This window comes from Heliangelus exortis, chromosome 5, assembly GCF_036169615.1.
Source record: "Heliangelus exortis chromosome 5, bHelExo1.hap1, whole genome shotgun sequence".
NCBI classification, from domain to species: Eukaryota; Metazoa; Chordata; class Aves; order Apodiformes; family Trochilidae; genus Heliangelus; species Heliangelus exortis.
The window spans coordinates 15,790,577-15,809,991 of record NC_092426.1 but is presented as its reverse complement, the minus strand read 5'-3'; the positions used below and the strand labels follow the sequence as shown (position 1 = coordinate 15,809,991).

General features: G+C 44.7%; 1 protein-coding gene across 1 annotated transcript in view; it reads left to right on the top strand.

Moving 5' to 3' along the window:
- RIN3 (Ras and Rab interactor 3) overlaps positions 1–13,272 on the top strand; it is a 59,184-nt gene extending 45,912 nt beyond the window's left edge. The window contains exons 8-10 of the mRNA XM_071745746.1: positions 6,762–6,893; positions 9,968–10,131; positions 12,054–13,272. Coding sequence (XP_071601847.1) covers positions 6,762–6,893; positions 9,968–10,131; positions 12,054–12,362 — 605 coding nt within the window. The 3' untranslated portion in view covers positions 12,363–13,272. The remainder of the gene's footprint in view (positions 1–6,761; positions 6,894–9,967; positions 10,132–12,053) is intronic.
- Positions 13,273–19,415: the final 6,143 nt, after the last annotated feature.

Genomic DNA, 19,415 nt, shown 5'->3' with positions numbered 1-19,415 from the left:
AAGTGAGGTGTGTGAAACCTCTTCAACAGAATGACCTGACTCCAAACCACTTTGATTTTCCCCCTAGCAAAGACAAGCATTCAGCAAACCAAGCTATTTTTCTGACAGGGGGTTCCCAGCTGTGGAAACTCAGGTGTGCAGAAGAGCATGCTCTAGGTTGCTCAGACAGGATTTCAGAAGGTAGGAGTTCTCCTCCTGCTCTCTGCCCATCTTGAGAGCAGCAGCCCAGGACCCCTTCAGGGTTTCAGCCAGCCCTGAGGCAGCACAGTGTTATTTCCACAGGAAGAGCAGAGGCCAGGCTCAGCATCCTGCGCAATAGTATGTTCTCCTTTTAGCTCCTTTTACTCACTGCTGAATTAGTGAGTTCTCTCCTCGCTCAACATTAGAGCAGGTACAACACAAAAATGATCATCCTCTCTGCCAGCTTAATTTGCAGTTCGGTAGCTCAGGCCAAGTCTTTATTCATTTTAGGCTGACCATACGATGAGCTGACCTGAGAATATGGTTTTATGTCTCAAAGCAAAGTGCTTTGAGCACCAATTTACATCAGATCCTCAGAAAAACACAAGTTTTCTAAACATACTGAGACATAATGAGACAGTAGTGAAGGCTTGGCTGGGCTGTCTGGACAGATACAAAGTTTTCTTTAAAACTAGAGATAGGCTTATTCAGGAACACCTGTGTTTGTGGTAGTGCCTGTCTTTGCACTACTGAAAGATTTATGAACCTCTGATGTTAGCCTTGAGTGACTTCATGAATATCAGGCTATTTTTAGAAGGGGGAGTTCTCTCATTTGGTTGCAATTCATACTACCTGAAAAATTGGCTGTGTTTGAATCCCCTGATACTTAGATAATGAACTGAATGGGTCAGATGTTCAGCTGGCTACAACTAACATTTCTTCCCCAAGCTGAAGGAAATCAACTGGTGGATCTGACTCATCACAGGGAATCAGGAAGACAAGTTCACAGTTTTTGTCAGTACACCTTTCTCCCAACATATCTCTGAGTACAACTACAAGACAAAGATGCATGTTGAAGTAGGATTCGTCTGAAGTTACGTGTAGCTGTAGGTGGCCACAGATGGGCACCATGTCTGGCTTCCCATTATAGAGGATGGTGACTTAGTTGATGGAGTTCAGTTGATTCATCTGACTAGATGTAGGAGTCTGTTTTAGGGTCAGATGACTCGTGACAAACTCCACTGATTATATTGATTAGTTCATCACCAGCTATAAAAGGAGTTTAGAGGTACAGGTTCAGATGTTCACATGTACAGTGTAGGCAGTAGTATTAGTAAGTGAATCATCCCCAAAGGAGGCAACTATGATAACATTGCGGTGTCTCACTGAGCTTTTCCAAGTTCTCTGCAAATTTAAATAACAGCAGCATACGCCTCCAAGATAGTAACCTAGAATAAAAAAAATATATAGCCTACTGTCTAAAAATACAAGGACCAGTTAGTAAGAATAATGTACATTCTTTTTCAATCTATGCAGTAGAAAAAGTAAAAGGCAGGACTCACAAAGATATGTAAGCTTCCAAGTCTGTGAGTGCACCTTTATTGGGAAGGTATGCCCTAATACCCACAGGGAGAGTTGAGCATGTTTATGTGGAAGCACTGTAATATTATGTAGAAAAAGATGCTATTATTTATAATTCAGAAATACCTTTACTCAGACAAAATGTCAAAGGCATATTGTGTGGTAGGCATAGAACAAGAATCTCTGCTTTTCACTTTACCCAAAACACAAGGACTCTTGTGGCATGATAAACAAGATACAAATCTGCAGTATTTGAGGTGTGCCCTGGCAGTGGTGAGGCTGGAGTTCCCAGCTCTGGGTTACCTGAGAGCTGCCTCTCTGTGGAAGAGAACTGATAAAAAAGCAAAAATAGTGGACCAGTAGGCATTGGTTTATGAAAAAATACTGTGTAAGACAAACAGAACAATCTTTATCAATCCATGAGTGGGAAAAATCAGGGATGGAAAGTCTCCAAGCTTTAGGTGAAGTATGAAAGATGTGGAGGCTGCTTTTGAAGGAGATTCAAGAAGAATGAGCCATTTTCTTACTGCAACACTTTTAACTTGTCAGCTACCTAAAGTTATGACCCTTCTTTTTTTTTGAGTGTTATTGAATTTCACACAGAGCTGGACTACATAGCTCAAAGCCAGTTCTGTATGAATGATGGAGTTGACAAGGTGACTGGCCTTAAAACATCTGATTTAATAACTTGCATAGTTTTTCATGGTTAATGCATAGTGTGTTTTTGAAAGAAGATGAAAGATAGACTATATATTATATTGGAATCTTTCTCTTCCCTAGCCTTTAGGTTGAAGTTTGTTATCCCCCATAGAACTGAGCATCTAAATATTAGTTGTCTTGATGCATTCCTATATGGCTCTGCAGTTGACAAAAGTATGGACATGAAGCAGGGTGTCTTCAGTGGGATATCTGAGCCTGTGAAAGGAAATGGGCCTCAAATACTTCTGCAACCAGTGTAGGGCTTATGCAAGAATTTCCTAAAATTAGGTCACAACAATCCCACCACATTGTTCGTTTCTGAGAAGGAAAACAAAGCTGTACATAACAGTTTTGGTTTGCTATCTTTAGGATGAGGTTATTTGTATTTAAGTTACTATTAAGGAAGGCTGATGGAATAGAGATTATATCCTTTTTCTGGCTAGCATAATTGCTACATTTGAATTAAAGAGCCAATTCCTATTTTTCAAGGGGAATGAATTTCTCAGATTTGTAAAACATATGGTTTTGCAGTATTAATTCTGCCTGCATGTATTAACTCTCTTAATTCAACTATACCACAAATAGAACATTAATGAAGTAGAAAGGGATGGACAAGGCACAGAAAAATGCTACAAGTAGCAGGATGGTCACAATCTTTTCTTACTATCTTGAACAAATCTCAGTTAACCTCTCTATACCCCAGATTTTCCAGCTATAAACTGAGGCTAAAACTCCTGGAAAGCTGCTGTAGGCATCATTCCAGTGTTTGTAAAATATTAGAGCCAGATGCAGAGCACCATCAGTGCCTGATGGTTCTCAGAACATACATGGAGAGGAAAAGAAATGCATGAATGCGTTAAAATAGGCTGTAATTTATTTATGGAGCCTTGGGCAGAATTCCAGTTATTTTAAATCATGTTTTTAATTAATACTCATTCCATTCAAGTGCTGCATCCCATCCAGGAGCTGACATTGTATTTGCTTTGCTATAAACATAATAGGATGAATTTGCAGCAGAAGAGAAGGCTTATTTTAAGCTTCTTATAGATATTTATGAAATAAATGTTCCTTGATCCTGCAGGGAAGAGGGGGGAATAAAGCAAGCAAGCCATATCTGGAGCAGGACAGTGCCACCTTGAACAAGCAAGCTCAGTCCCAGTGTCACTGATACCACTGCCAGGGTCAGAGCTAGATTTAACTCTTATCAGCTGCTAATACACCCCCTCTGTGAGAGACCACAGATAGAGCCTGGCATGCAGGTCTGGTATCTTGGCTCTGGCCCTTATTCAAAGCAGCACTGAGGAGGCAAGCAACCAGCAGAGAACATCCCTGCTGTAGCCCCTGGATGGAATCTGGTTAGTGCCCTGGTGCCTTTCATAGCACAGGGATCGTGTGAGTCACAGGATGCTGAGCAGCACCAACTCTCAGGTATCTTGGTTCAAAGGCATTGTTTTCTGTATTTTTGTGCTTCCTCCTTCTGGTCATACTTGCAGTGCTGACAGCACCTGATGTCACCATGAATGAACTGAGACACAGGGCATCTCAGGGCCTTACTTGGTGTGACAGCTGTACATGGCTCAGCTAGTTGCCATGCCTGCTGTGACATCCAAGACCAGGAGAACAAGGAGAGGTTCTGCCCTCTCAGGAAACTTCCCTGTGCAGTCAGTATAGAGAAGCTATTGTGATGCTGAGAAGGGGTAGGCAGGATATGCCATGTCTGACCTGCCCTAGGATACATAGAAGGTTTGTGGCAATACATGGAGTCAGAGCTAGAACCTTGATGCTTAGCTTTGCTTTTCCCTTGTTGACACCTACAGGTCCTGCTGACTTCAGCTTTAGCTACAGACATGAGTATTTAAGAATCAGGTTTCATATTCCCAAAAGTGGATTAAAATGATGCCTACTAATTTATGCATAGAGCATATGGAGAATGAGTACTTTTCCCATTGTTGCAGTCAAGCATCCCTGTTCTGAGTTAATTAATCAAAAAGAAACTGTGTATCAGATTTTCGTATATAAGCCATATAAACAGCTGGAAGTCAAATAATATTTCTATGAAATCTTAAAGTTGAGAAGGGTTTATAAGAAGGGATGGTGGGCAGAGCAGCTAAATCAGCTTATAGAAATGCAATAGCAATGTAAAATAACTCACTCAGTGCCTGCTTGCACTTACATGCAACAGACAACCACTTCTCATAAGAAGAAATAGTTTCTGTAGTTCTTGAAAAGTGTCCTCTAAATTTCATTCCAGTTGACACTGGAAGTTGATGAATGGGGACATGGACATATTTTGTTCTAAGTTTCTGTTACCACTCTGGATTGGTTGGTCAGTCTGCTGACTGGTTGATGACTTCTTTCAGTGATATTTCATTTAAAAAAAACCAAAACAGTTTTTTCCAGTGGATAGGCATTCATGTTGTGAAGTAGCACAATAATTTCTTGTATTCCCTGGCAGACATAACATGGATTGGTCAGGAAAATTAAGTGGTAGGGAAGAGAAAATTCTGCCACTGATGTTGGTGGAAATCCCTTGCTTGGGCTTTGGGAAATCCCTTTTACTCTCAGGAATTAGAAGTACCCAATCTATGCCACTGGTCAGTAACTACTGCATCATAAGGAAAAAATATTTAAAGGGAAAAAATGGAGCCTAGCAAACTGATACTTCATCTTCCTTTACACAAGTTTTATACAGAACTAACTCTACTGGCATCTGATTTGCTCAGGTCAAAAGGAGAATAGGGCTTTTCTCTGTGCAGCTTTTGTAGTACATTTTCATGTCTCAGTTGTGTCATCTTTTTTTTGCTAGAAAATGTTAAATAGCTGTAATACTAGGCTGCTTGTGTTAATATATATATGACAGTGATGCACTGAACCCTTCACAGAGCTGAAGCTTTCACAGAGACATAAACCAAGGCAACAGCAGATAAACAAAATGTCCATCCAGATGTTAATGAAACAATAGAGTCCTTTTATAGTTTTGTTGAAGACCTAAGGCTGTGTCATTTAACTAAAGGCAGCCATAATAAAGCAAACAGAACTGCAAGCCTTAATCCAACTTTCATTAAATAAATTGTCTATGTTGTGGCATGTGTGGATTCTGCCCTGGCAGTCTCTAATCCTCCAACACTTTGTTTTAACTGGATCAGCTCTCTGTTCACTAGATACATTACTGGGTTTATTTTAAAGCCATACTTTTTTAATTTTTTTATTTAATCAGTGGTAAGCTCATGTTTATTTGCATCTTCAGAAGAGTATTTTTCTTTGCCAGTGGAGAATCTGCATCAGCTATGAGTGACAAAAAAAGAAAGCTGACTCATGGCAGATTTTAAATAAGTCAGTGGGAACATTTGAGAAATAGGAATTTATGCCCTAGCATGGAAGGGCATGCAGACCATGGGCCAAAAATGGCTAAGGCATTATTTCACCAAAGTGTACCAAGGATTGCTTTGACTCTTTGAGTCGAGGCAAATGGTTGTCAAGTGAGAGATACATGGCCCAGGAAACCAACACATCAAAGTGCTCAAGTGAAGAAAACTGCCTACTGTCTGAGGGAAGACATTCAGAATGAAAGCAGACTGGGCTTAGGTTAAGATGAATGGTCAGCCCTGGATGTTGAGAAGATAGGCCTGTTAAGCAGCTTGTTATTATGGGTTGTCCATGCTGAAAGCATCTTTCAAATAAGAAATTATCCTTGTGTTCCTTGCCATTTATGTAGTGAAGCTTTGGTTTGGATTCTACTTTAAGTTGTAATTATTTACAATGATGGCTGTTGACATATGAATTTGTGCTCTCAGGGATCCCAAAGAGCTTTTACAGACTGCGTATAAGATCACCTTGATGACTTTGTGGATATGAACATTTTAAGCACAGGAGATCTTGAGCCCAGGAGGATCTGTTCCTTTAGCACCTGCTGCACACCAAATCCAAAACTCAATCTAAGTCCAAAGTGAAAGACTTTTTATTTTCTTAGCTAGATATCATGGATGGAAACATGCTTCCTCCTAAATCCTAATTGCCCTGGGAAAGAATATAAACATGGAAGCCCTCAGTCCTGAAAATCACTGTCTCAAATTCCATTTCTGTTCTTTAGTCCCAAATATAGAGCAAGCCTAAAAAAGTAAATTCCCATAATGCATGCAGACAACTTTACTACCAAAAACATTAATTGCAGTCTTGATGGCAGTGTTAAATCAGAGCTGGCATCCTCTCACTCTTCATGTATTGTCCCTTTTTCTCCAGTGCATTTTTTTCCAATTAACAAAGGATGGCAGAAATGGAGCTCACTAAAAAATTTCAAGCTCATATTTTGGGCTTGAAGCAAGTTTACTTACTTTTTAAGTAAATTAACTTTTACTTTTTCAGTATTTTTTTGTTTGCTGGTGCTTTCAAGTTTTAGTTCTTCATGAAATGTAACCTGAAGTCTGCAAAGAACATGCTGAATGGGAAGCTGTCACTGTTGTCTGGGAATGTGTCTTTGTGATTAATTTATGGGGACCACTCTTGTGTTTCTCTTTGCTCAGGAAAACCATATGGTGCAGATGATTTCCTCCCTGTACTCATGTATGTGTTGGCCCGCAGCAACTTGACTGAAGTCCTCCTGAATGTGGAGTATGTGATGGAGCTCATGGACCCTGCCCTGCAGCTTGGGGAAGGTACAGTATACAGTGTTTGCTCTTGGGATATTCACTTTGAAAATCACTCTTTGCCTTGCTTTAGGGTTTGTGGGGCAGGAAGGATCTGGGGTAGGCTATGTGGATAAGCTTCTGCCAAACTCTGCAAATCTGAGGCTCTAAAGTTATTGTCAAACACTTTAACACTTGTCAAACACTTTAGCAGTGCAGTGCCCGTAGACACCAGCTAGAAAGGATGGGACCCTGGAAAAATGAGAACTGAGCTGATGGATGAGTCACCTAGACACATCTAGTGTTCCTTGGCTCAAAGGCTGAAAAATTAAAAGGTCTTTGACTAAAATTATCCTGCTGCTGCAGTCCATTGTGTGGACACTTTTATTTATCCCAATGAGAAAAGAGCACATTTCTTAAACTGCATTGTGTGCCTGTGGCTCTACAGCATTCCCATGGTCACTCTACTCTTAAATTGGAGTGACCCCTTGGACTGCATGCTCTGGCTGAGTACCATAGTGAGGCAAAGAAAGGAAAGTTGGATTAGAGAGGAATATTGGTTTTGGATCCCTCTGCCATTAGAGGGATGAACACCCCAGGGAGCTGTGGGCCTTCAGTTTCTTAAATATAGCTTGGGAAGCAAATGCTACTTACAGTGACAGGGTTACACATTCCAAATTAGGCACACATATAATTTTCCACTAAGAAGTCACTAAACCAGTAAAATGGAGTTTATTTTAGACTTTTTTTCTGTTAAGTACTGATGTTCTAGGAAAGAGTTCTTGATGAACAACAGCAGACTAATTCTAATTATAAAAAATGGGGGTGTAAGTCTGTAACTAAGAGCATGTCGTCCCAGCACTTCTAAGTGCTAAGTACTAACAAAATGAGCAGTAGGAGCACAGTCATATCAGTGAGGGGGTTCTGCACAGGCTAATTTTCCAGCTAAAGTGTTGTTAGCATAAAAAAGTATCAGCCTAAGGACAGCATTTTGCTGACATAACTAAGCTGGTTTTGGTGACTATGCTGTCCACGGGTTCTTCATTTTAGAAGGGCAGACTACCAGGCTGGTTACTAAAGGCAGCTGGATTGGAGATCTCAGGCTATCAAAGGCAAAATTGGCTGAAATTCTCTAGAGTCAAAGATGGAAAGACCGTGTGAAATATGTTCTCCAGTCACAGGAGCAAAAATTTTTTGAGGGAGTTCCAGATTGAACTGGCCAAATAACCACAGGAGTGCTGGGACCAACAGCAGATACAGGGAATGGAAAACCACTCGATGAAGACAGCTCAGTGATGTGGGGGACTGGGACACCCTTCCTCCTTAGCCCCTGGGGGAAGGCATACACCAGGTCACAGCTCCAACCACAGGTACTCCTGACTCTGCCAGAGAAGGAGAAATACTGAGGGGTAGACAAGGGAGGGTCGTGACGATATTTAAGAGGGGCAAAGTAGCACTTGCAGGTTGTAAGCAGCACTTTGTGGGAGGCAGTAAAATAGAGTGGTTCCGGTGTAAGCAGACCTATGTAGAAATGGGACACTCCTTACTGGATCCACCTGAATATAGGTAAGATGGCAGTGTCTGGGTCTGTCCCCTACTACACCAAACTTTAATGGTGCTCTAAAATTACTGCTCTTAAATAAATCGCCATCTCAGCCCCCACCGGCGCGACCACCGCAGTGCCCGCGGAACCCGAGGAACCCCGGGCTGGGCTGTGGGAGATTTGGGTGATGTGGAACTGCCATCTAGAGGCAACTGGCATTACTGTGAAAGCTATGAACACCCGGCAGCTCCGCCCAGATGGCGGGCAATTTTATTTCTCCCCGTTTTCCTGGCGCCCGGGGAGAAGGGAGCAGGATGCTGTTTCCCCGCGGGTATAGTGCCGGAGCCGGGGCGGGCGGTGGACCTGACCCAGTGTGGGTGCTTTTGGATGAGCCGGGCTCTCCTCGCCGGTCTCTCACCCCTCCGGCCCGGGCCCGCCCTCTCCTGGGGGCCCGGGGACGCGTTCGTCACCCGGAGCTGGGGCCGTGCCCCGACACGGAGCAACCCCGCAACCCGAGCAGCAGCTTCCTCATATACCACTCTGTCCTCTTATCAGGGATTATCTTCATCGCTGTTGATGAAGACTGTGCTTATCGTGGTTCAGCTGCTTCCCTGGCTGTGCACTTGGTTACTTAATGTCTGCTGCAGTCAGGGAGCTTCTGAGGGCAAAAGACTGGGTTCAGGTTTTACTGCTTTATCCTGTTTCTCTGCTTTACAAATATTTATCCCACAACTCTAAACAGTTCAGGAATTACTCTCATCTGAACACCTGGGTTCCCTGTCTAGTTGATAGAGATGGAAAAGGTGGTTTGTCCTTGCAGGTCTGAAACAGTTTCAGCAGTGCTGAGTCCACAGGGCACCCGATGGCAAATAAATACTGTCAGTCCTGTCCTGGTCAGTCCTGTCCTGGGCTGCATCAAAAGCAGTGTGGCCGACGGGTCAAAGGAGGTGATTCTCTCCCTCTGCTCTGGTGAGACCTCACCTGGAGTACTGTGTTCAATTCTGGAGCCTCCAGCACCAGAAGAACATGGAGCTGCTAGAGCAGGTCCAGAGGAGGGCCACTGAAATGATCAGAGGGCTGGAGTACCTCTTCAGGGAAGAAAAGATGAGGGAGTGGGGTTCAGCCTGGAGAAGAGAAGGCTCCAGGGAGACCTTGTTGCAGACTTTCATTATATAAAGACAGAGAAAGGCTTTTTACCAAGACTTGTAGTGACAGGACAAGGGACAACAGTTTTAGGCTGAAAGAGGTTATGTTTAGATTTGTTTGGATTTGTTTGTGAAAGTAGTTTTTGTAGTAATTTGCTTTCAGTCTGTGTTTACTCCTAGGGCACCTACAGCCTCAGCAGTCTGGGCAGTGACAATGCTGTGAAGAAGAAAAAGGTGAAGGACACTGTGGTTATTAGGTCTCATTTCTCTGGGGTCAACATCAGATGCCCTGCACTCCCTGCAGTGAGACACAGAGAGTGCAAGAGTCAGACAGCCACCTCTGCAAGGCATGAGGGAAGTGCAAATGCATGCCCTATGCAGGTGTTATGTTCATACGAGACCTTCTACTTTTGCAGGCTCTTATTATTTAACCACCACCTATGGGGCCCTGGAACACATCAAGAACTATGACAAAATCACTGTCACGCGGCAGCTGAGCGTGGAGGTGCAGGACTCCATTCACCGCTGGGAGCGACGGAGGACGCTGAACAAGGCCCGGGCGTCCCGTTCATCAGTGCAGGTTGCTGACAATACTTTCTAGGAAAAAAAGCCTGGCAGATGAACATGGTCTCTTATGCCTACTTATTAAATTTTAATATGATAACTGTTTAAAACCAAAATTAACCCAAATCACTATTAAAAATAGAGAGTACATACAGTGAGAGATTTCCAAATTCTAAAAAAAACCACCCTAATTTGAAATACTACTTTAAAAATCCATTTTGAAGTCTTCAAATGTCCTCATAATTATATAATTTTAAATATGATGGGAGAGTGCTTTTGTTCATTCTCGAAGGAGGTGTGCTGGGAGTCTTCACATGTGAAGAGCTACAGTAGGGAAGCAGGGAGCTCCTCTGCTCCATGTCCTTAGGGTCTGATGAAGTCCTGGCAAGATGCGAGTAGGAAGGGGCAGTTCCTAGGTTGCATAAAGCTGTAGGAGGACCTGAGACATCCCAAGGACTGGTCATAGAAGCATCTTCCAGAGCCTGGCCTCTCCTGTCCAGCAGCCAGGCAAACTCAACAACAGGTAATTAGATTTGAAGCCTGGGCTATGTACGGCCCGGTGAAGACCTCCCCAGGCACCAGTGGGAGGAGGTGCCTGAATGGATGGGTGCTTTGAGCTGCCAGCCATGGTGAGGCTGGGTGCTGCGCCGGGCAGTAAGGGTGCTTTGCTAGCGCCATGTCCTGTAATCGAACTGTCACCCACAGGGGGGCAGCAAAGGCCACGACTCGGGTTCTTTGAAGTCTTCACATTACAAAACTGAAAATCGAGAATGCTGAGGGGAGAGCCAGGGGGAAGTCTCCTGAGGGGTAGATGCAGTCCGTACAGCCCTGTGAAAGCCGGGGGGCTGATATGCTTCCTGTAGTGCAGTCTACACAGTCCCTGATGATCTCAGAAAGTGAGAATGGGGGCTGCGACATGTTAAATATCCCTCCAGCCCCCAGTGTTGTTCTATTTACCAAGCAAATACCTAGCATAGCACATAATGGCTCAGCAAGGAGATGCTCCATTTCCCCGGAAGATTCCCACCACTCCCAGCAGCACAAGGACCATTTCCCATGAGGGGTAATATCAGAGACATGAGCCCATGCTCACAGAGGTAAATGGCTTGCTGAAGCATTCAGTGTGCCCCTGCACACCCCTCTGTCTGCTTTACTCATCTGCAATCATATTCCACAAGTGCAGTTTGTAAATTTATAATCCAAATATTTGGCAAATCTCACTTCTGTTGGGGAGCCTGAGTATTTTCTCAACAAAAAGGTTGGATTTTTTTTTTTAACTTCATAGATACAAATAAAACACACAGTTTATAAATTAAACCACTATGGCCAAAGGTTCTCTAAATTCTATTCCTCATGAGTCTGGCAAGGGAAGAGTCATCCCAACAGTTGTTTCTTCCTGAAACAGGATATAAGTAAATCAGCCTTCTCAGCATAACTTCTGCTGTTGCTTCCTTACTGGTGGAAGGAAGTTTGGAGATCATGCTCTCAAGGTACGGTTTGGGTGACACTGGAGTTCCAAGGGTCACTGAACTACCAGCCCTTTCCTGTTTCTGTGAGACACAGGGTTTTCAGGCCACATCTCTGCGTTTTTTGGTTTGTAATTCTGATCTGGTATTTTACATTCTATTCTTCAGGAGCTGTAGAAAGGTGGGAGAATGAACTGTTGCAGGCCGTCTTCTCACTAAGGTTATTCACCAAAACCAGAAGAAAGCTTTCACTTATGTGTCATTATGGGGCTAATTATTGTGTTAAGTATTTGTTAATTTAAGTATTTTCTGATTCAGAGCTTTTTTGTCAAAGGGGAGAAAGGAGAGAATTACTAGGGCATTAGGAGCATTTAGGAGCTCTAGGCAGCTAGAGCTTTGGGGCTGAATTCTACTTCCTTTGGTCCCAAATCACTGGGTTAACTGCAAGATCTATCCTCATGTTTCTCTTCAGGATTTCATCTCTATCTCCTTTATGGAAATCGGTGGGCAGTCAAGGACACTTGCTTCCAGGAAGGACACCACAGCTGAGCAGCTGAGCCAGCAATGTGCTGAAAAGTTTGAAGTCTCCCATCCCAAGGACTATCATCTCTTTGTTTATGTTGATAATCATTGGCTGCAGCTGAACAAAGATGCTCTTCCTCACCATATCAAAGCCTCACTGCTGAAGAGTGAAACCAAAAAAGATTTCCATTTTATTTATAAACCAATAGACCATAAAAGCCCACCAGTTCCAATTGTCAAAGAGACAGACTTTCACTAAGGGCTATGCTGCTCTTCTGATGTGTTTGTTGTCATCCTGGGTGGGCTGGAAAGTATCTCATGAGACCCTCTGGTACCTGCAGACCTGAGAAGGTCTCTGGAATGTGGCCTTTGACAGAGACTAGGTGTGCTAATTGTAGATGCTGTCTGAATACATGGCATTTCCTGCAGAGTTCATTTGCAGAAATAAAAAGGAGCAATAAAGAGAACATTCATACTCTGGAAAACTTGAAGTATCAAACCTCAGAACCTCCTGCTGGCAACCAGTTAATGTTGCAGAATGTAAATAGACAGTGGAGAAATCCAGAGATCTTGCAGAAAAGTGGACATTTACTCCATAATAAATTATGTCAGGTGTGAATCACCTTTGTGCACAAGACCTGTGAAGGGTCTTTACACACCTCAATCTGGTTGGAGATAAGATTGTGCCTTACAGTATTCGTCCATCCAGTTTGAATAAACTTGAGTCTTGTCTGATGTATTCTGTGGAACAGAGTAGCCACCTGTAGCAGAACTCCATCTCTGTCTAGCTATCTACAACATGTGATTGTCTTTGAAATGTACATAATTACAGACCATGCAAGATGGTGTGTACATTTACCAAGAATATCTTTTCTGCCATCTATTTGTCACTGAAATCAGGTAGCATAGACATTTTCATCAATGTATTTCCCTTAAAGACTGAAAGTCTTCACTATCAGTTTTACATGTACAGCAGTTTTAATCACGTTGGTTGTACGATAGTGTCTTATTAATTGTGTATTTATTTCCATGTGTAATACGGTGCAATTATTTTAAAATAAGCATTTGTAAATAATAATTTGCCCAGGGCAACAAATAAGATTAAATTCAAAAATCAAGAAAGAGCTGGAATTAAATACCTATGCCTTTTTACCTGGATGTCATTTTCACTAGTGTTTGCCTATTTAGAAGTCCCACCTGGTTATTACTTTAATAAATTCAGGCTGTTGCAGATGGAACTTGCTAATTCTTCTCTCTACCTGAGCTTTCAGTCATTCAATCAGTATAGACTTCCATTCCCCTGCAAACCTAATTTCCCACGGAATTAACTAAACCAAGGCAAAAATGCATTTCATTACATTTGAAAACAATTTTCCAGAACTGTATAATGGAAGTAGAAGCTTTAATTACTCGACAGGTCTATGTGTCCCAAGTGCTTTCGTTCAGGCAAGATTACTATGAGCACCAGAGCCTGGATTGTCTGCATGCAGGAGGCAAGCAGCCTCCACTGCAGTGATGGAAACTTGGGATCAGGCCTAACAAAGCTCTGGTTAGAAAGAAAGGGTGTTTTACTGTGGGTTTTCTTCAAAGCTGCTATTGTTTGCTACTATTAACATGCAAAAAAGAATCAGGACACATTGGGCTAGGTTGCCCAAAGTCCCTGCCTTACTTCTGAATCTCCAGAGTTGTGTGGTGTCACGTGGAGCTCAACACTCCCAAAGTCTCTGGAGCTTGAAATGTTCATGTCTGCATGCCCCAGCTGGAGCAAACACTGACCAAATCTGCATGCAGAGAGCAAACCAGTGCTGTGCATCTGCCAGCCTGGGCTGCATTCACAGCCTGTCAGGAAGGAACAGTCACCAAGAATGAGGAACAGTGATTAACAGCAATCTTGGTTTTGAGGACATCATGAGTAGAGCTTGCAGGATGTGACCCTGGCACTGAACTACTTCCAAATTCATGGTTATTTCTGCTCATGTGCAGCTGTCAGCACTCCTGCTGTGCCTCTGGGCAGCTGAGCCCCTTCCTCATGCTGCCATTCGCCTTTGGCAGGGCAGTGTGCTGCTGCTGGGAGACCGGACAGCTCTCAGGGTCTCAGGGTGGCAACTGGGATTCTGTGGCCAAGCCTGAGACACAAGTTTCCAGTCTGACTGCAGTCTGTCTGAGGCGATGCTGCTCTAATGTCTCTGAAAACACTCACAGGCCATGCTGCCTCCAGGACTACCCCGCTCAGCTCACAGCCCAGGACCATTTCAGTCTCCCAGGACTGTGAGCCCCTGACCCAGTGATGCTGCAGCAGGGCTGATCTCCAGCTCCCCAGCCCAGCTCAACCTGTCCCCATCCCCAGGGAAATGCCCAATGTCCAGGACTGGGGCTGCCTCTGGTGCCTCCAAGCTGTCCCACTCCTGGCTATAGCAGTGGGACAGGCCCCCGGGGAGCCCCCATGGCCCTGGGAGCTGCTGGCCTTGCTGGCCCAACAGCATCTTCCCCAGGCCCATCCTGCAGGCTGCAGCAAGTACCTCAGCTCTCATCCCAGCAGTGCTGGCCCGGGTGTCACTGGCCAATGGCTCAGTGACCGGTTCTCGCTGGAGGTCTGGGTACAGGGCCCCTGGGCCCTCCAGCTGTGAGGCAGCATGTCCTCACCCTGCCTGTCTCCTTGGCCCACTGCCACCCCCCTCAGGTGGCAGCACTGACACACAGCACAGACAGGCTGCTCGTCCTTTTTCCACCATCACCACTGATGTCCCTTCACCCTCAGGGATGACCAGCTACAAGTTGGACATAATGAGAATGATCTCATGAGAATGAACTGTCCTTCCTGGGGCTGTTGCAGTAGAAGGGTCTGACCTCTGGTCATCAGCACTTACAAATGTTCCTTTTTCCTCAAACCTGCCCAAGCACACACTTACAATCCTTCGTTTTACACATATGGATGCACCCCCACACACGTGCTCTCCCCCACCTCTCACCTCCCTTCCCCACTCAAACCAGGGCCCACACTAGCTCTTTGGCCCAACTCCCACTGGCTTTGTCATCCCCTTTGGTAGGACTCCAAACCATGCACCCACCTCACCTCCCACCACCATGTACAGCTACCACACTGCATTGGGTCCATGTACAGCAGTGCTGGGGATCCCCAGCACCAGACCCAGAGATGTGGGGGGTCTGACCAGCAGTCTGCTGCAAGTTATTTTTAGACCCCAGGGGCAAAGATATCTGCTATATATGAACATGCACGGAAAGGAGGACTCATCTTCCACTGGGTACTTCTGGAAAGAAACTGAATTTTGCAGTGGCCAGGGTCAAGCAACAAACTTGTGAAGAGGGTGTCCTGGGACATCTGAATCAGCAGCTGGTCCTCAGGGCTAAGGGGAACTGCAGATAATACAGCTGGTCAGCAGTGGCCATGGAAACCAAGACAGTGTTGAATCACTGCAATCCAGAAAGGCTCGGACTTACCAAAACCTATTCCCCAAACCAGACCTGCTGAGCACTGTTTACAAAATGCTGAGTGCCAGCTGAATTTCTGTTGGCTTTTACAAAGGCACTCAAATTGCACATTCAACCTTTTCCTCTGATATAACAATTGCAAAGCTCTGATTTGATCTGCAAACATTTCCATGGCTCTCCCAAATTCAGAGAGAGTATTCACAGTAATGTGAATTACTGCCTGGCTTCAACCTCCCTGGAAGGAAATCCCTGTGCAGGGCTCAGTCCAGAGTCAGGCTCGCTCAGAGGCTGTGGGGCACCTGGCCTCTTTGGGCACATTAGGTAACATTACCAGCGACAACTTTGCTAACCATACATCTGTGGTATACAGGGGTGAACCAGGTCCTCCAGGGCCTGACCACAGCTGTCCCCTGTCAGGGAATGCAAACTGGGAGATAATGCAAATCACCGGATCCTGGAGTACTCAGGAAGAAATGGCTGCTGCCTTTCAAGACTCAGAGCTCTGCAGTGGGACTTGGGTCTGCCTGCACCAGGGTCATGCATAAACAGCCTGTCTGGGACAAAAATGCTGTTGTTCTGGTGACCCTGGAAAAGTTCTGAGTCCCCAACATGGAAGCTGCTGGGGGGATTCGGTATGTCCCTCTGGCTGGTGCCTAGTGCCCAAAGTCCTGCACTGCTTTAGGCTGGTGTCTGAAATTTGTAGTGGAATGAGGCAACCAGGTGCCACTAATTGCCAGGTAGTGGGCATTAGCTTGTGTTAAGCCCACCTGTGCCTGATTAGGGCAGGACCCAACTGCGCATGAGCAGGATTAGGGGGCCAATAAAGCTCACTCCTGAGGAAGCCAGGGAGGAGGTTGGCCACTTTTGGAGCAATAGCACTGATTCAGGTTGGTCTTTGTGAGTTTCTGCTGGAACACCTGGTTGGACCTTGGAGTGCCGTACCCTAAAAGAGGTTAGTCTTGCTACAGAAATTCTGTGTGGTAAGAAAAAAAAAAAAGTCTAATGTGGGAATGAAATGGGAATTTTTAAGTGTTCCATGGGATTTTATGCATTTGCTTTGCCATGGGGTTTCCTCATGCTGCAACCCAGGTGACACAGAAGCAATCCAGTCTGCTGATCTGTGGCCTCCCTTAGTCAGGGTGGTCACACCGTGACTCATGTTCTGTCCCTCACATGAGCCACCAGGAGGAGACTTGAACCAAGTAGGCTTCTGTAAGCTAGCCAAGGCCTTCTCAAACACTCATTTGCAGAGAAACATTATGCAATGATCATTCATTTACTCACAAGGAAAGGATCCCAGTGTGCGTGAGAGGGGGACCTGCTGCACCTGGCAGCTTCTGCAAAGTAAAAACAAAAAGCCCAAGTGGACACTTGTGAACAGAGCTGGTTTAACACTGCTTTGCATCCAGTAATGGAACCTGTCAATAATTCACCAAAATACTTGCACTGGCAAGTCCCATATAAGCTAAAGCAAAAGCAATTGAAATTAAAGACAGTTTTTCCCGCTGAATTCAGGAGCTTTTGGGCCTCATCACGAATCAGTCAACAACTGTGCTTCAAGGCCTAAGACAGGACTAGCTTTTTTCAACAGGCTTGTGGAGTGATTCAGGGTGGCAGGGACCCCTGGAGGTCACAGCCCAAGCCCTACTCAAGAGGGGCTGCCTCCCAAACCTGCTCATAGCTTAAGCCTTTCAGTGTTGCAGGTCTCTGGGACTGAAGATTACAATGCCCCACTGGGGCCCTGGTCCAACATTTCACTTGCACAGGGAAATGTAGCTTCCTCTGATCCAGCTGCTGTGAAGACCCTGCCGGTCACATCAGTCTGTCCTTGGTTGGTGGTGCTGCTGCAGGACACCGGCCAGCTCTGGCTTTGTCCATGGTGCATGGGATTTCAAACTCAGAATATTTTTGTTGTCTTCTGCCTCTCTTAAGTATTGTGTCCCTAGGAAGGAAGCAGCTTCAGACTCAGAATTGCCTGAGCTCTCAGCACAAAACGCTGCTTTAGTTAGGACTTTACCTTAACATTTCCTCTGCTGCTCCTCCACACATTCTCACAGAGCAGAAGTTGAGCACAGTAGAAGCCTTCAGCCTCCTGCCCTGAGATGAGCAGCCATGCTCATCTTACCTTAAACCATCCTGGTGAGACAAGCTGCAACTTGGAATTTCTAAAAGTGTACATTATTTCTAGTTCCAGGTGAACTGCCTCCTGCTTTATCCCTAGTAGAGGAGGGCAGTTTGTTCAGGGTGCTCTGAAGCAGTATCCATGTAAATCTGTGTTGTATATAAACAATCAGCACACAATGTATAATGGAGGCTGGTCATGCCCCCTGCCCTTCAGGTCCTCTCAAAGGAAAGGAAGTGAACTGCTGTGTGCAGCAGTATGTTGGGTAGAAGCATACAGCAGATTGGGCACAGGGACCTGAATGATGGTTCTAGAAAGAACGAGGGGCAGTATGGAAGAGCTGGATAGTATGGGTAACACACTTTCCAGGGGTTACAGATACAAACAGTTGTTCTGCTCAGGAAAGGTTTTATAAATGACACAGCCTAACCTTTGCCCTTTTCTACCTGGTGATGACAATTTGCTAAGAACCTGATGGTTTTCCCTATTTTGCAGAAGTTATCCTAGGAATGGCAGCTTGAACAGCCACATGCCTGCAGGAAGTGACAGTGTCTGCCATGCCCAATCCACCACGAGATTCTTTGGGGTAAGACTGATGACCTTGCATAATCCTAAAATGATGGTTTCATCAAGTTCCATTATGATTCCAAAATAAAAAGACTGCGACGCAGGCACTAAGCCTGTATGGTGTTATTTGGAGGCCTTAAAACAAATGTATTGATCAGTGAAAGTGAAGGCTGCCATTTCCTGAGTGACTGCAAACAAAATGGGTCTCTGCATACAAACTGGAAATTCAGTGGCACATTAATGTTTTTGCAGGGAATGGCTAAAAACCTGATGCATCTCAGCTGGCATTGTGGGTGCAGTGGCAGCTTCAGCAGATTTCCTCTTTCATTTCAGCACATCCCTGAGGGAAGGCAGCACATTGCCATGGGTAGCATTTAGAATGGTCAAGCTCTGGAAATTTGTTGGACGAGGGAGACAGACAAGCCCAAATCCCACCCTTTCACATTTCTGCTTTGCATCCACTGTGTTATGATGGTCCACAGGAGGGCCAGGGCAAGTGCCATCCAGGTGTCAGTAATGTGTGACAGTACAAATGTGGGCTAGCAGCTGCTTTTTCATCTGATACTTTTGAGGCCTACTTAGTATGGTTGAAGACTCTTGGCTGTAAAGTGATGCCATCTGTAAAGAACCTGAAGGGCTTTTCATTTTCCCCCTCTGCGTTATAGATCAAAAAACTCCTCTGAATACTTCAGAAGAAAGTATTTCTAAAGGGGAAGAAAATTGTTAAAACTATGAACTGATGATGCTAAATGCTTTAGAAGCAGGCTAGATTTCCAGAGAAGAAAACAAGTCTAAAAGCAGAGACATGTAAACCTCAGCAGATTTAATGTGTATTTTCAAACAGGACTCTGAAGGAGGCATTTCTCCTGTTCCTTCACAGTGACTGGGGGCTCTTGGTATATTCTCATGGCAGCTGCCAGACTGCTTCAAAGCTGTCCTGTGTGGCCAGCCCTTCCTCCTGCTACCAGGGGAACACCTGCAACACATTCAGGAACTCAAGAATTTCATACTCCTATTTTTAGATATCTGCTAAAAACCCTTCAGCTTTCCATCTGAAACAAGAATCAACTCAAAAGCAGCACATATCTGAACTTTCAACAACTCCCAGGGTGAAAACTTTAATTTCTGAAGTCAGTAAAGCCCAGTTCCACAATAGTTCTACATTTTTCCATT